The sequence below is a fragment of the Numida meleagris genome, chromosome 3, assembly GCF_002078875.1.
Source record: "Numida meleagris isolate 19003 breed g44 Domestic line chromosome 3, NumMel1.0, whole genome shotgun sequence".
Classification (NCBI taxonomy): Eukaryota; Metazoa; Chordata; class Aves; order Galliformes; family Numididae; genus Numida; species Numida meleagris.
This window is the reverse complement of record NC_034411.1, coordinates 43,069,194-43,086,328: the sequence shown is the minus strand read 5'-3', so window position 1 is coordinate 43,086,328 and position 17,135 is coordinate 43,069,194. Positions and strand designations below refer to the sequence as shown.

The window sequence follows — 17,135 nt, the reverse complement described above, 5'->3', positions numbered from 1 at the left end:
TGTGAGTTCATTTTTCTCTGTGGCATCATACGCTTGGGTCAGGTATCACAGAGGTTTGGTTAATTGATATAATAATGGGTACCTTGCCAGATCTTTGAGCCTTTGAACCTGTCCCTCTTCCTAACAATAACTTGGCTGAGAGCTGATGCTAACATTTACCAAGTTACAGTACAAAAACCAAAAAGTATTAGGTTACTGATCACATTGTTGGTTTTGTACTGTGCTCCCCGGTGACCCATAACATAAAGTGCATACAGAAGTATTTGTAATTGCTGCCTCATATGACCTCCCCATGAACAAACAGAATAATTGCCTTAGGATCTCAGGGACAAGGAGACACAGTCTTCCTGAATACCCAGGAGAGGAATGTTTGAGACAATCTCTCTTTTCCCCTAGCATTACTACAAGTTAAAATCTAAAGATGTTTCTGTGCTGTAGCAAATGGAAAGATCAATACGATAGAAAAAGGCATTACAAAAGAGGTGGAAAGACCGGCACGATAGAAAAGTGCTACAAATGAAGTAGATCTCTCACCCATCTCCAAAGATCTAGGTTCACAGGGAACAACTCCACTGAGAAAGGATCTCTTTCTGGAGATTTAAGGGCAGTCAGCCCTTAAATGAGGCCTAAGAGGTGATTGCTTTCACCTGTGCTCCCAGGGCTGACTGGGTCTTTTCTCCACGTGCTCAGTCAGTGGTTCAGGCTGTGACTCAACAGTTCCCATACATGGGCTTAAGCCATGATCTTGGATCCAGGCAGATGGCAGAGAGACAGGTTACAGCAGATTAATATCTTGTCCTTCCAAGAAACAGCTTTAATATTTTACACCGCCACATGCCTTCTACAAAGGATGATCAAGGATAGTAGTCTCATTTACCTCAGTACCATTCTGAGAAGGCATCTGTTCAGTTAATGCATCTCCCAGGACAACAAGCATGACATGAGTCTATTCCAACCACCCTATATATCAACCAACTAAAACAAGTTACAGCATGATTCTGCCTCAGATAACTTATGAGTTAAATTATTTCAAATGTATTAAATTCTTTCAAAAATGTAAGTGGTTTCCTTTGTGCCATTATGTATTCCTTCACAGCAGGCCAAGTAGAGCCATCACATACTTGCTTGCAAGTGCTGCTATAATTGGCATTGCTTTCACCTGCACTGAGGCTGAGTTTGGGCCAGTTATCCCTGTGTAACTGTTTCACTTATGCAAACGACATAACCCAGATTTCATACTAATGAATAGGCTGAAAGTTCTTAGGCTTGTTGCTACAGTTACTTGAAATCTGCTGTTAAAAAGGGAAGGAATGAAGACGGAGAAGGAGAAAAAGTAGGAAAAGAGCGATACCATGGCCAGGACTAGGTCATATGACAAGGGGAAAGGCAATGATCTTGTAGGAACAGAGCCTTTGCAATAACAGAGTGAGCAATCCAGGCAGCCAGTCTTTCTGCACGCTGTTTGCTGCTGGGTTGATCCTATGGACATCGGTTATTTATAAGTGGTTACGACAGGGGAGAAATGCATGTGCTGGCTGTTACTGGATTAGCAAATGGAGAAAGAGATTGGGTGGAGAGAAGCATACTTTCACAATTTATTTACTAAAGAAACAGTGTCGATTTTCATTTCACAAAGATAGGGAAATTTGCAGCAATGTCTTATTCAATCACAATAAACTTTTTAGCCTCTGTTTAAGGCGAAAGCAGAAATACTGAAGCTCTACAGAAGCAGAACTACAGATGCATTGTTAGCTAGTTAGCATTTTTCTTCCCCAAAAGCACACGGGACCAAAGTGTCTTGTGAGATATGGGCTGAAGACATAAAAGAGTAACTGTGTGTGTGAATCTTTCATTATCACTTTATATTGTTGGTAGCCTGTCCTGTTACCATAAAGAAACAGTTATATTCATACGGACTTTGTGCTAAGACAATCTGGGAATGTATCACTGCATTATTCACTATCTCATCTTTTTATTCCTGCTGTTCTTCACTCCCTTCACTTTCTTAAAACTGGCAGGTAAAGCAGTAACATGTGTCTGCAGCTGTGCCAGTGTAAAATGGGCTTGTCTACACCGGAAACATGCATAATTGAATTAAATACATTTGATGCCTTATGTATTAGACCACACTATAGTTTATACTGGCATTCACGGAGAGAGCTCAGGGTAAGCACTGGAGTAGCTGGAAGGCTTCTCTGTCCTAATCCAGCACTGCATTTACTAAACACTTCTACTCCAAAGCCTCTCTCAGCCCCAAGGAGTTAACTCTCCCTTCCGTGTTGCCTTCCCTTAGGCTGTAACCTGACTGAGACTTTTTCATCCCTTTCCCTCCATTTCTCTGTGCTGCTGTCCTTGCTCAGATGTCGCCATTGTGCTTTGTATGGAGAACAAAAGATAACCCACAATGCTATAAGGAACTACGTTATATTAAGAATGTGTTTTCTTGGGGAACTATATTGATAGTAGTCTCACTAAATAATGTTTTTTCCTGGTTTCAGAGTAGGGAGAACTCACTCATACAGAAGCCTGAGAAGCAAAATGAAAAAAGAATGTACTGAATACAGTAGCAGCAACTGAAATGAATATATACCATATGGCATTTGTAGGAAGCTGAACCAAATTCAGTGAAGGTAGCTATCACCATCCTAATTAAAGAAATCTTGCAGGTAATCTCTTCTGGCCTCGCAATTATGGTTATTGCTTTTTTAAATTTATTACTGTATTACCAAATGATCTCCGTGTTTGAATTATAAATCAGCTCCTTCCAGAGCAAGGATGCTTATCTCACATCAGCAGAAGAAACTGCAAGCTATTTTAATACTGTGGCAAACAATTAGTCTTCTCTGAAAGAAGAGGGTCAAGAGATCTCAACCTCAATGTGGGGGGCAGGAGGGCATGACAGAGACTGAGAGCTTTGCTGGTGCTGCCACCCACCCACATTCCCAAAGGTGCCACATTCCTTAGCAGCAGCCTGGCAGAACTTACTCAGAAAGGTGACAAATTCCATCCTGTCTGATCACATGAAAAGAGGCAGCAGCAAGACAGGAAAGGCTGTGTGGTTCCTGGTAATGTTACCGTGAAGTAAGAACAGTAGACTCAGGAAAGGGCTCGGTATCATTGCAGAACAGGTTCCTAGTGGAGGAGGTATCCCACTGCTGAAAAGTTACTGAGATTAAAGCAAGCTGTGAAATTAAAACCAAACAGCTGTTCCAAAATAACAGCATGTAGAGACAAGCCCTGTAATCATATAAATCATATGCAAGTATTGAGCACAAGCTTTGGATTACTGTTAATCAGTTAAACTGGAATAGTCTCATGCTTTTATCCAACACTACCTGAGTGAAAAAAGGGAAGACATATCTCCATTAAGTTATTCAGATTTCATAATGTAAAAACCTCCAGTCTCTAAAATGCTGTGCTTCTTTTGGGTTACTCCAAAATACCATCCTCAAAATGCTTTAATACCAATGTGTTTCAGTATTCTGTACTAGAGGAACTGGGCTCCCGCTATTCACCCTTGTACAACTCCAGCATGAAAGAACTTAAGCCTTGCCTCAGCAAGTGGATACAGAGATGAAAGGAAAAAGGTAGAAGGAAACACATGAGAAGATACAGCACAAGCTGCTACACACTAGGAAAATGGAAGGAGATACTCTTGTAAATGTTCCCTATTTAATGAAGTTGCAGTGATTAGAAGCTAATGAACAGCAATGAAAGCAGTAGATGACTGGTAAGACTTTGACTTTTTTCTAAACTTTATTGCAAACTTCACCCAAGAGCCAAAACCACTATATCTCACCTATGAACTTCAGTTGCTTAGGGAGAGGGAAATTACTTTCAGACACAAGTTTATGCAGACTATTAAGTGTTAAGACAACCAGTTATCCTTGCCTGAATTTATCTCACTACTCTTATTTAGAAGAGTAACATTTCTCCTCAATGATGAAGAAATGAGGGCTATTACAGTATAGGTAACCAGAAGACAACATGTTGCTTAGTACAAATTCAACCCTGTCTACTGTAGCTGGAATACTCCGTCAAATCCTCACCTCCCTTCTCCTAAGGAAAAAGGAAGTTTTAGGCAATAGGATCCAGAGGATATTTGCCTTGACTCACTACATGAAAAGAGTAATGCAATTTATTTTTCTAGTCTGTTTTTGCTCCACACCATTGTAGTAACATTGACTCTCCCTCCTAAAATACCACTTTAGGATCTAGTATCACAGTACAATCAACAGAACTTTTCAACATTTTTGAGATGGTTTATTGCCATTTGGAATATGTTTTATTGTTCAAAACACTGCACCTAAATAAAATCCATCACTTACATTCTTTGTCACCTACATTTTTTTTTTAAAACAACAATGTAACTTTCAGGCAGGTCATGCATGAAAATCACTTTCCCAATAACATCAAAAAACTAATGAAAGGCACCTTGTGTCCTCCACATCCCAGACTCCAAACAAGTTAAGTTTTTGCTTGAATAAAGATTACATACATCTAGAACAACTCAAGCAGTAGGAAAAAAAATTAGAATTTCCTGAAGAAGAGTATCACACTTTGTTGCCTTCCTTCATTCAGTGCAATGCTTTTGCTTTTCACCATCTTCATTAAGTAATGTGCGACTTAATTATGTTACTCTTAAGTCTCTTTATTGAGACAAGGCATGCAGTAAGGGAAGAGGGAAAGCTGGCTGCTTCCAGGCTGCTTGTCCACACATTTGTTCTTGTAGATTAGCAAGCCACTGCTTAAATTAGAAAAAAGAGACTAGGAATGAACGCACCCAAGTTAAATGGCTTTTAAGAATATGTTAATGTATAGAACAACAATACCACCTACAGTTCTGTTTTACTGACCTCTATTCAGAGAAATTTGAAAACAAGTTTGTGAAGCCATCACAAGCTATTTTACTTTCATAACAATAAATTGGTTTTCAAGTAGTGCTGGTTATTTGAACAAACTCTCTTAGAAGGGTAGTTATTAAGGACAAATAAGGCAACAAAACATTAGAAGCAGTGTTTCCCATTGCTGTATAGTACTTTCTTAAAAAAGCAAGATAAAAATTAGAAGTATTACTGATGGGGGTCATTCACAACAGGTGTTGTTTTATCCCCACTGTCATTGTTACAGCAACTGTAGATGGCAGATCTTCCTTGGTTGTAATTCAGGATGAACATATTCCTTGGCTTAGTTCAAGTTAGATTTTTAGTTCTTTTTCTCCAACCTGCCAGGAGAAGAACAGGGATTTTTTATTAATTTTTTTTTTTTTAAAAGAGTGAATATTGCACCTAGCTGGTTATTTATACAAAGGCAGATCCAGTAGTAACTTTCCTAAGACTTCTTTAATTTACAGATCAGGAGGCTTTGCCTCATTGGATGCATTTCTTTAAAGAAAGAAAAATCATCATTCTGACTCATCAGAACTGTTTGGGGTTGTGTTCGTATTACAAGCGATACAATGAGGGTGTGAGACTAGCAGTCTGCTCCACAGCTACATGGTATCAGATCGCAGCTCTATCCCATACATAGAAGAACTGTCAGCTTAGGTTTTTTTTTTTTAATCTTTCAAACATACAACCCCTTCACCATTTCATGAATATTTCAGTCTCAGGAGTTACCGAGATAGACACACATGAACTAACCAACATAATACATTAAGCAAAAAAACAAAGATACCAGCAGCTTGTCTGCATCCATGACCTTCCAGCCTCTTCTGTGTGGACCCCCCCCTCCAAAGCTCACAGGACATGCAAGACATGACACATTTTGACCTGTGACAACAAGCTTGTTTTTCATTACCTTTTGCAAACCTATTAACAAACCCAGAAGCCATTTCAGGGGCTTGCACCACAAGTAAAAGCCACTGAAAGAGCACAGAATCATAGAATGGCCTGGGTTGAAAAGGACCTTAAAGATCATCGAGTTTCAATCCCCTTGCTGAGTGCAGGGTTGCCAGCTACTAGACCAGGCTGCCCAGAGCCACATCCAGCCTGGCCTTGAATGCCTCCAGGGATGGGGCTCCCGCAACCTCCATGGGCAACCTGTTCCAGCATCCTGAGTACCATCAGCTTATGGCTTCCTATTGTTAAAGCAGAACTTGCCTGTATTTGATCAGTCGCCCTCCTTGAATAAGTTGTGCAACTTCATTTGTCAAGTGGCATGCAAAGAGAAGCCAGTTCCTTGGCTGTACTTTGTAGGCAAATCTCATGAAAGTCAAGGAGTAACAACACAGTGCTGCAAAACATGATAGAGATCAGTGGATTATCTTAAATACTTGCTTGTTGAGAAATTATTTTCACATCGGCAAAATGTAACAATACGCAGAATGCTTCTCAATGGCATTTGAGTTTTCCAATTGTGCTACTAACATATGCATTTTTCTGCATTGGATCCTTAAAGTGGACAAGTGCTAGTTTTACTGTATATGAAATGGTGGGGCTGGAGCCATCCCAAGAAAAACTTCCTATTACTGTGGTACAACTGAAACATTTTTAGGCTATGACCTAAATCATCTCAGCTAGAGATTAAAAGAAGTCCTTTTAATACCAATGAGACACTGCAACAACGAACCTGACAATTTTCTAGGACAATATTTTAAAGAATCAGTTACTTTGCATATAGCTGTTACTGGCAAAGCTCTTAAAGTCCTTTTAAGAGATGGATGCTCCCAAATGCAAGAAATAATGGGCATTCAGAAGCATATGCCTTATCTGCTTTCCAGGAAGGCAAGAAACAGTTTCAACCTACCCTCCCACTCTAAGTGCATTTAAACACAGAAAATTACAACCCATCAAGTCATCAAGTTTTTGCAGAGTTGAGGCTTAAGCTTTCTGATAGGCTTAGAAAGAATAAAAAAATAAGGAAACTATTTTTCAAAGAAAATAGCTTTTTTTCCCCTCAGGTACAGAATCTAGAAGATTGAAAAAATTCATATACATACTGGTAAGAACTACCTTAGAAAGGGCAGTTAGCACAACCAGACACTACCTGTCAAAAGTTTCAATGCTGCAAGTAGTACACACCGAACTATTAATAGTCCTGTGACCTTTTAATTGGAGAACTACTAATGAGTTCTGATTATAAAATGACAGTTCAGTTATCTGAGTTATCAATTGGAGAGCACAAGAACAAAGTTGAAAAATAGCATTTTCTACCCAATACTTTTCGTTTGAGGCAAGAACTTAACAGAGATCTGCTAACAGCTCAAGGAGCCATAAGCAACATCTTTAACAAAGAAACTGAATGCCTGTTTTGAGATGTTTGACAAAAATAACATATCAAGAAGACTGATTGTATTTTTAAAACACTGGGTTTGCTAATGAGCTTTAAGTTCTACTGCAATTAAAGTATAAATTGGCTCTTTTTGTGGCAGGAGCTAAAGCAGCTAAGGCAGAATTACTGTGTGCTCTATTTCTGTCTTATATGTCCGAACTTTGCTGAGCTATCTGCCACCAAAAAAATATTTTCAAAACCACAGTATCACTATACTAGAGACAATATTTAAACTGGTCTTTCATCTCTAGGTAGTAGATTAATAAACTGAATTACTCTAAGAAGTATCTAGTGCAGATGAGGCTTAGATTTCCCTAACCCCGTGGTATTTAGCTTGAGGGAGAAGAATTACTTGGAAATAACTTGTTAATTCCTTAATCAGTCTAACTGCAATTGCACTAGTATTAAAGTACCTGCTTAGTAAATTACCCATTTTATGATAATACAGAAGAACTTCAAATACAAACACTTAGGCAAAGGCTATATACATGCAAAAAAAAAAAGGCAGAACAATCATGGCTTACATATTTAAAAAGGGAATTCTTACATCATCACATTAAGAGCCATAATAGCCTCCTGGCACTCAGGCAACTGCCTGGAAGGAGTTAGCCTACCTCAGGTGTTTTCTGCACCTCACAGACCAAGCACTACTGTTTCTTCAGCGTCAGTGTTTATATTTAAGTCTCACACCAATCACACAGTACCAGTATCCTTGATGCAAAGAAAAGCACTGGGAAACAGATACATTCTGAACTACTGGATGCCATAGTAGAGGATACCAAAACAATTATACTTCAGTCTGGTGATCAAAACTACTATGCACCAAGACTGCAGCAAAAAAAAGTTACTAAAAAGCTCCGTGAAAGACCTTTGCAACCCTTTGGTAACTCAGTATGTGCAGCCTTCAAGGTTATACTGCAAGATTTTTTAATATCTGTATCTGTTCTGATCATCAGTTAATAAGAAATTACTAATTCCACACTGCTTTAAGTGTGGAATCCGTGTTCTGTCGTTAGTTTACTGAGAAGATGTTTGACTCAGTACTTACCAAATGTCATTCGTCCACTAATGATTTCTGGAGATTTCTTCATGTCATTAATAGCAGCAACAGGAAGTCCCCAATTGGCTACTGGCCCCCAAAAGTGCTGTAAAGGATGGGAAAAAAAAAGGCTTCGCAGATACCAATTAAGCTCATTCTTTTGTCTCTTCCCCTAGTGGGGATATTGGAGATATTATAATACTTCAGAATTGCAAGGGGACATTCAAGTTCTGTGCAACTTAAATTTCAAGATCAACATCTTGCCAGTCTGGGTATCAGCTCGTAACATTATAATGGGACTTTGAATAAGAGCCATACTTGTCTCCTGCAAATTAGATTGCAATATAAGTAATTTAACTAAAAAGTATACAGAAAAATGAAATGTTACATTACACACTGTTTTCAGAGTTTGACCTTAGTGCAATATGGAAAACAGTGTAGCACTTCTGTGTCTACAGACTGTGCATTGGCTCAAATTCAGATTTGAAGGAGTATTCAAGGGATGAAACAAATGCATTTATTTTTACTGTATTTCTGCTGATAGAAAAATCAACACCTTTAACAGTTAAAAGTCTCTCAAGAGAGAAAATGGCATAACTGAGAACAGTTGCATGGTTACACGGTATTTACACTTCACAGGTATGTTTAGATAGTGTAAAGAAATGTATCTGTAATTTATCCACAATTATTATAACTTATATTAACTTATGCATAACTTACTTGTAGCAACAGAACAAGAGCATTTACAGTAAAAATGTCAGCAGTGTGTGACAATTTCAGTTTCAGAAAACAGGCCTTTAAGGCTGTAACCCTGTCATTTTTCTAACCTATAAAGCAATTATAACTTTGACAGTATTACTGGCGACTTCTGTTTTGAAAGGCAGTTCGGGTCAACTACATGGCAGTTGAACAAAAACACTACAACACAGACGATAAACCGCAGACCACCTCCAGCTCCAGTTACACAAACTGAAGAACTATCATCAACCTGCAGTGCCATTGCAATAACCTTCCTCTGCTGACCAGGGAGGTAGGTGTGAAGCCTTTTCACTTGAGATGGTTATCCAGTTTTAAGTGCCTGCAGGCAAGCAACCCTTTGTAGTTTCCACAAACAGTAATTAAACTACACCTATGCTGTTTATCTTTGGTCTACAGAGATGAGCAAGTTTCCCATAATATTATGATTATTACTATTAAGAGCCATCTCAACCACATGATTCAGAGAGCAACAGGTCTAAAATACCAACTTCCAGTTTCAGGAGCAAACTGAAAGGTTAAAGAAAACTCTGAAGCTAGAGTTATTTAGTACCACTTACCGTCTCAAGCAAAGCTGATTTAAAGAAACAGTAGCAACTGAACTGCCTTGCTTGACTGATATTACCAGTGCTGTTGCTATACAGAAGAGTTGCTCTAGATTGATCTCCTTAGGAAAACACATGGAAAAGGTGAAGCTCCTTCAATTTTCTAGGGACTACTGTGAGACAGTCTGAAGGAGCTGATGTTCAGTCACATAAAGCCCAGATCTGCAAATACGTATTACTAGTGCATCGCTCAGGAAGATCAGCAGTATGCTTTTCATGTGCAGGGAAATTCATTAACAGTGCTGAGGCAGAAAAAGATTACAAGTTACTGAATTCATGCAAAAAAATGAAACAAAGTCCCTCCCCACTCCTTACCGTGCTGTTGAAGTTGGCCATCAATCATTTACCATTCAAAAAAACCACATGGAAGACAAAAAGAAAAAATATATATGAATTATATGATGTCTGCAAGAAGTGAAAGACAAGTAGAAGTCAGTAATTTGTCTTGGCAATAACCTTGGTTAATTTAACTGTCTATTTCCTTCAAGAACTGTTACTATGGGAAGTGTTTGCTGCTGAAGCGTCATTTACCTTGCAAGACAAAAAACCTCATTATGGTCCATGGAAAGTCTTTCCTGCCCTGCGGACTTCCCACCCTAAGCTAGTTTAAAACAGATGTCCAAAGCCTTCAAGGTTTGTCTAGAACAAAGCTTAACTGCTCCAGCTTCTATATAAAAGCTCTGAAGTCAATGAATTCTCCATATACCTATATTTAAGCAGATCAAACCAAACATCGCCAGAGATCTTGCTGTCACTATGCTCAGGCCAACCATGGCTGTATTAAGCATGAGCTTTAATACACATTCAGTGATCTAACATGCCACATACAGACTAGGAATGTATGGGCTTCAATTAAGCCATCACGTAGTTACCAGAACTATTACTATTAATCTACCACTACTATTATTAGTCACTCCCATCGTAATGGCTTCCACCTTCACTTACCAAATGGCTATGGTAAGTAGACAGTCAGGTCTACTTCAGAGGTGAAGCTGGATCTTTGCCACAAGCAGGAGTCTGAGCCAAGATGCACTGTTAGTACATCCCTGACTAGCCTGACCACTTGTTCTACTGTTTTCTTATTAACTGCAGCAATAATCAACTGACACTCACAGGCCAAGTGCACATTCCACCTTTTTTTTTTTGTAAAACCTTAAAAAAAAATTCAATTAAGTCTCTTAGCACAGTGCTTTTGTGCCAAGAGAATCCAACCTTCCTTTTTAAGGTGCAAGTTGTTTGCATGCAAGCAAAAGCCTAAAATAGAACCACGCTGCCGGCTGCTAACAGTTCTGGCTAAGGTCTTCCATGCTCACGTGAGACTGGAACAGCTATTATGCTCCCAGAGGAGGGCAGAACAAGGTCATGTAGCTCCTCCAGAAGCACATACAGTCCCAAAGCTCTGTAGCCAACACAGCCTCAACAAGTGCTGTAGTATTCTTATTTCAGATACAGCGCAACTGCACACATCTACTCCTGAAGGGACACCACTCTAAATCTGCAGGCTCCAAGAATTACTTTCAATCCCGTGACAAAGGGAGCATTTTGTACTAAGTTCCTGGAATTGTGGCTAAGAGCTGTCAGACTTACTCTGCACCTACACTTCCTGTGCAGGTGTCCAGACACTAAAAGAGGAACCAACAGCTCATCGATACTTAATATTGCTACTATTCAATCCAAAATGCCATATTGGCAAAGATGCATTCTTCCAAACTTTGTATGTGCTTTCCTCATATTGTCAGCAAGAATATTAATTTGCTAGAAGCCATTCTGAAAACGCTACAAAAGCCCAAGTAAAAAAGAGTACTAGTCCTCTGCAAACGAGGTAGGTTGCTCAGTTCTTACAGCATGCAAGACTACAAGAGCAGGCACTCTGCCCTTTGACTTTAGCACAAACCTGTAGTGAGTATTTTTTTTTTTAATAGTTCTTGTGTCCTTGTAATCAAAAGATTTACTGATGACATTAGATTATAGAGAACTGTCAAACCCTCATATGCTAATCAGCTTGCTTTAAGCTAACACTGCTGCTGCATTTTACAAGGAGGAAGAAAAGAGGCTGTACCTAGAGCTTACATTCTTACTGCATTTTCTTTAAAACCTCAAGACATAATTAGGGCAAATCTATACTTACATGATTTACAGTCATTCAAATACCTATTAAACACCACTTCAGAGAAGCCAAAAGTGAAACTGGCAGAACATTTAATTATTTATGACAGTTTTAAAAGCAATTTATCTTTTCTTTGTGCATGATCCAGAAGCAAGCTCAACATGTAATGCCAGACACGCCACCTGAGAAAAGCACCGTGTGTTCATTACACTGGCTTTCATGATTTTGAGTTACAAAGCTGAAACTGAAGCTACTTATCCGGATGGACCTCTGCAAACACTGACAGCACCAAGCCATAAGAGCTTATAACTCACTCCATAATCAATTCTGCTGCTTTGGGCAAATGTGGTTATTCTATCAAAGGTCAAGCATGAAGATGTACAACCTAAGTGTTGTAAGCAGGATCTCCAGTCATTGTTTCTCATTAAGAAATCACACACTTTAAAGCCTCACTGTAATTACTGAAGTGACTAGATTCCAATTCCCAGAGCAGACAGCATAGACTCACAGCTTTGAGGAAACTCTTGCTCCAGGAGCAGGGCAAGAAAGGAGTTTTGCGCAAGATGCATAGCCCGCCAGCTTGGTGAAGAAAGAGCTTTCAGGAAGGAACAGACCAGGATACAGCTCTTAAGTAGACACACTGTGTTTCTGCTAGAGCAGAAGTCTGCAGCCTTTTATTGACAGTTAGCTAAACTCTGAGCTCCGTACGGAGCACAACCAAGAGCCTGTACTGCTCTCCTAGGGCAGGAACAATGCTGAGAAGCTGCACTGGGTGGTTCAACTGGCTTCGTGGCACGCCCATCAATAAAAGGACAAAAGACAAAACCCATCCCACAAAGCAAGAATCCTGTGCAATGTTTTTTTTTTTTTAAATAATACTTTGTTTACTTCAAGATCAGAACAAGGATGAAATAGTGCTGTTTTTCTTTTTCCAGCTGCCTTTAAGACTTTGATAAGGAAAGCAATACTTCAGCAGTTCACCTTGGTGGTGTTAGGGAGCAGGCAATTCTTCCAGAAGCTGGTTGCTTCCCTTTATTAAGGGAGCAGACCAATGTATTACCTTGACATACATGCTCCAAATGAATGCCAGCACAATAATTGCTAATGTTACAAAGCATCCACCGAATTTACAGGACACCCTCCCAACTCCCAGAAGGAGCCCCTACTGAGGCCTGCTCTGGCTACCATCTCGCTGTAAAGGCACATTCTTGCTCTTCCTGCATTTGGGTCAGTGCTTTTGCGTTATTCCCCGCTTTGTGGGGAGCTCCATGCTGCAGGCACTCCGCTCACCACACAGCTCTCTTCCACGCAGGCCCACCCCGCATGCCCGAACCACGGCCTTTCCTCAGACCAGCAGGTGCCCTCGCACGGGCTTGCACAACGAACAGCTGTCGTAGGTGGCCCAGCGAGATGCTGCCTAACCTCCTCCTTAGAAGAGCTGCGCCGAGCCTCGCACCGCTCCGCTCGCAGCCCGCCCGCCGAGGCCGCACCGCCCACGGCTTGCGGCACCCCGCTCCCATCCGCCATGCACCCGCCCGCCTCAAGGTCACACCGCAGGGGCGGGCGGCATCTCCCCGCCGCTCACCTCATCAGGTAGTCCCGGAACTCCTTGCTGCGCACATAGTCCGCGGCCTTGCGGGCCAGCGCCCCCGCCATGGCGGCCCGGCAGCAGACGGCCAGCGCCCGCCTCGCGTGCAGCTCTCGCCGCGGACGACTCCCCCGCGCCGCCGCCCGCTTTACGGCAGCGCCCGCGCCACCGCCCCCTCCGTCAGCGCGGCGCTCCGCGCGCTCATTGGCCGCCGCGGCCCCGCCTCCCGCCCGCCGCCGGCCGAGCCGGGAGCGGCGCTCCGGGCCGAGGGGAAGGCGGAGCGCCGTAAAGCGGCGCGGCGGGAAGAGATGGGGGCGATTGCGAAGCGCGACGCGAGGCCGCCCTCCGCTGAACCGCCGGCGTTCCTCCGCAGCCCGCGGGGCGGAGCCCTGCCGAGCCGCTATTGGACGCGCGGCGCGGCTGCTGGCTGCTCATTGGTTGGGGAGGCGCGTCCCCCCCCTGCCTGGGGCGAGGCTCTCCCTGAGGGTGCGGGGGTGGGCGGTACGGGTGGTCTCCTCAGGATAATCTCACCGTTTTTGTAAGAGGCCAGTGCGCGAACTTTGGGTTTGCGGTCAGAGAACGCGGGGTTCACCCTTCCCCTGTCCCGCCGAGGACCCCGGGGCCTGGCGCCCGCAGGCACTTTCCATTTCCTGCCCCAGCAGAGGTTGCTTGTGTAGACTGACCGATAAACTCTAACCCTGTTCTAATACCCTCTCCATAAAATTTGGGCCGGTCAAACAAATACCCATATGTGAATGACTCCTTTTATCTTTGCTCAGTGTACTAGAGATAGTGAAAATGGATGTTTATCTGCTCTGACTGCTTTCCAAAGGCCTGTAGTACCTTTGCAATGGGGCTGGCAGGTGAGTGCAGCCTGGGCCGTGCGGGCAGCACAGGAACCTGTAGCAGCTCCCTGCTCTCCTCTTCCTGGAAAAACAGGGAGCATGGCCCTTCTCCACTGCGTTACTGGCTTGGAGAGGAGCAGATCTGTGCACAACCTCCCCTTTGTCTGCGTCCTTGGCATGTGATGTGAGCACCCGTCGTTTGGCTGTGTGGGAGGAAGAGTTGTAATACCCTTGGTATACCAGATTACGAAAAAAACCCGGTGTGTTTCTATGGACTAGTTAGGCTCCATATTTAAAAGCAGAACAGGGAATCCAGAAGTGTTCTGAAGGAATTGCTACTCAAGTTGGTTCAACTTGTGCCGACACAGGGAGGGTCTATGGAAATCAGTCCTGTACATGCAAACAAACTCTTGCATACTAGGAGTCCTTGTATCTTGCGTGATGCAGCCTGTTTCAGTCAGTAGCTTTTGAGCTACAGTTTTAACTGAAATCCTTTACTGAGAATACTTTTTATCTTTTCCTTGACATCATGTAAAGAGAAGAAAAAAATCTTTTATTGGCTTGGGAAGACTGTGTTCTTTAGTCTTTGTTCCAAGAATACACAAGCCCATTCAACCCTGCCTCACAGGCTGTGCCTTTTAAATCTTTTATTGCTTTCCTTACTCCATCTAGACTCTTACTTATTTACAGCTATCCAGCGTGGTTCATAGTGTTTGAGTGAAAGCCTTCCCCGCAGTGCAGAGTCCTGTAATTCTGAGTGCATCCTACTTTGTTTTCAAAATAGTTAATAGAAAAATCATTAACTAGATACGTGCCCAGAAGAAACCAGCCCCAGGTGACAAGCCCTACTGGTTGAACAGCAAAAGCAGCAAGCAGCAATTTGAAGTGGGCTTTTGCTGCAGTTCTGTATGTATTTATAGCAGTTTTGTTTACATACCACTTTTTAGGTTTCTTGTATCATATAGGACAGTGTCAATAGCTATACCAACTCAGCCCCTCCCCCCCACCAAAAAAAAACAAAACAAAACCAAACCAACAACCCTTAATTTATCACATTCACAGCTTCCCTGTTATTCACCTAGACTGTTAAATAGAGAAATTAGATTGATTTTACACAACTTGTTCATGGCAAGTCCATGTTAGATGTACTTTTAAGTACTTTGTTCAGGAACCGACTGTTCCCTGATTATTTAGTTAGTTATTTTACCAAGCTTTTTGGTTATTAGTTAGACCATTTGACTTACAGTTTACTGATCCCTTCCCTTCAAACACTTGCTCTTCTCGAGTGCTCCTGGACTGTCCCCTTCTCTCAATGAACTGGACAATGATCACTGGTGATCTCAAGTTGCTTCTGTTAGGGCCTGGTGGCTCTTAGAAGTAAGTTTCATCAGGTCCTGCCACACTATTTTTTCCAAAATATATTTAACCCCCCTTTTTTTCCCTGCTCTGAACAATCATGCTACCATTTTTCATTCTTTATTTAGACCTGTTGGAGTTATTACTGTCACACTTCTGCATTTACTTTTTTGTGGGCTCTTTCTGCATTATTCAGTGTCTGCAATTTTCTTTATTTTAATTTCTAATGCTTTTATCAAACTTCTTTAGTTGTCTTTTATGTCCCATGACAGTTGAAATTGATTTCATGCCTTGCCATATCTGATTCTGTTTTCTGCAGGCTGACACTGTTTTTTTTCTTTTCATTATTCATATGTCGTTTTTTTCTGCTATTGCACTTCCCCTTTTGATGGTTCCTACATTTCTCCCAGTCAGAAATCTTTTTTTCCACTAGATTATCTTCACAAAAACTCTACGTGGCATTTACTGATATTTATTCCTGGAATCCCAGTTGATTTCATTAGCAATGCTGGATTAGCAAACTGGTGCCCTTGAATTCCCTTCCTCGTTTTTAGCAGGTAGACTCCTCCCATTCTCCAGCAGTTACTCTCTATGGGATAGTCTCCAGTAACAGAGGAAATCAAAAGCTTTCTGTAAATACCGTTTGTACAGCTCATCATCTCTTCCTGCCAGCACACATCTGCTCTGACCTGACCTGCACCTGCAGCCAGTGGGATGGATTGGCACCTTCAGCTTGGCTCCCCAAATCTGCGGTGCTAGCACACCTAGGGCTGGCATTTTTGCACATATGGACACATATCTTGAAGGTCTTTTCCAACCTGAGCAATTCTATGATTCTATGATTCTATATATAGATATACAAGATGGAGTAAGCCTTAGTAATTTTTCACAGTATCTCAGATTTTGGCAATGAGAGGTGTGATATTGGCTTGACAGCTCTGCTTAGGAAATGGCTAATGTGTTTCCCTCAGAAGAGATTTCCCATATCTCAAGTCCTCAATTTCTGTGTGCAGCATGGCAGGGGTGGGCATCCCAGCTGAAGAATACACATTGTCATCCTGTTCTCCTCATCCCAGAACTACTGTTGAGGAACGTGTACTTCCTGATGTCAGCAATGCAGGTCCAGTTGCTGTGTTAGGAGACTGACCATTTTTCTTCTCTGAGGACAGCTCGTGCTGTTAGCATGCCATGCATGGCAACATGTCCTTGGCTGAGAGAGAGGATCATACTACCTGACTGTCAATGAAACCAGTGAAGAAAGTTGTGCTGCGGATGTCAGAACTGAAGAGATGAGGTACCAGTGTAATTCAATAGTCATGCTTCTGACATAAGACATGATATCAGTCCTATAGGATATATCTATTACAACTACTAACAAACACCTGCAGGGAAAAGCAGTGGTGCTTTGGAACTGAAAAAACACGCAATTTGGAGTGCTGCGTGACAGACAAGGGTACAACACTTAAGCTGTTAAATGCACTGTGACTTCAGAACTGAGATGGGTATTATTTCCCTGCTATTACAACTCCGTAGGTGCAGAAAAATAAAAAGAAAAGATGAATTGCTA

General features: G+C 41.8%; 1 protein-coding gene across 1 annotated transcript; it reads right to left on the bottom strand.

Annotated features, from left to right (window-relative positions):
* MPC1 (mitochondrial pyruvate carrier 1) lies at window positions 3,743-13,533 on the bottom strand. Its single transcript, XM_021390364.1, has 5 exons — window positions 13,365-13,533; window positions 9,988-9,991; window positions 8,321-8,417; window positions 6,102-6,234; window positions 3,743-5,224 (listed from the first exon to the last, which is right to left on the bottom strand). The coding sequence occupies exons 1-5, from the start codon at window positions 13,433-13,435 to the stop codon at window positions 5,206-5,208; spliced, it is 324 nt and encodes a 107-aa protein (XP_021246039.1). The 5' UTR covers window positions 13,436-13,533; the 3' UTR covers window positions 3,743-5,205.

Bases quoted from the DNA above. Each gene is read 5' to 3' on its own strand.
- MPC1 (XM_021390364.1), bottom strand. From the start codon at position 13,435: ATGGCGGGGGCGCTGGCCCGCAAGGCCGCGGACTATGTGCGCAGCAAG. The intron at 6,235-8,320 runs GTAAGTACTGAG...CATGTTTTGCAG, and splicing joins TAGTGGACGAATGACATTTG to CACTGTGTTGTTACTCCTTG.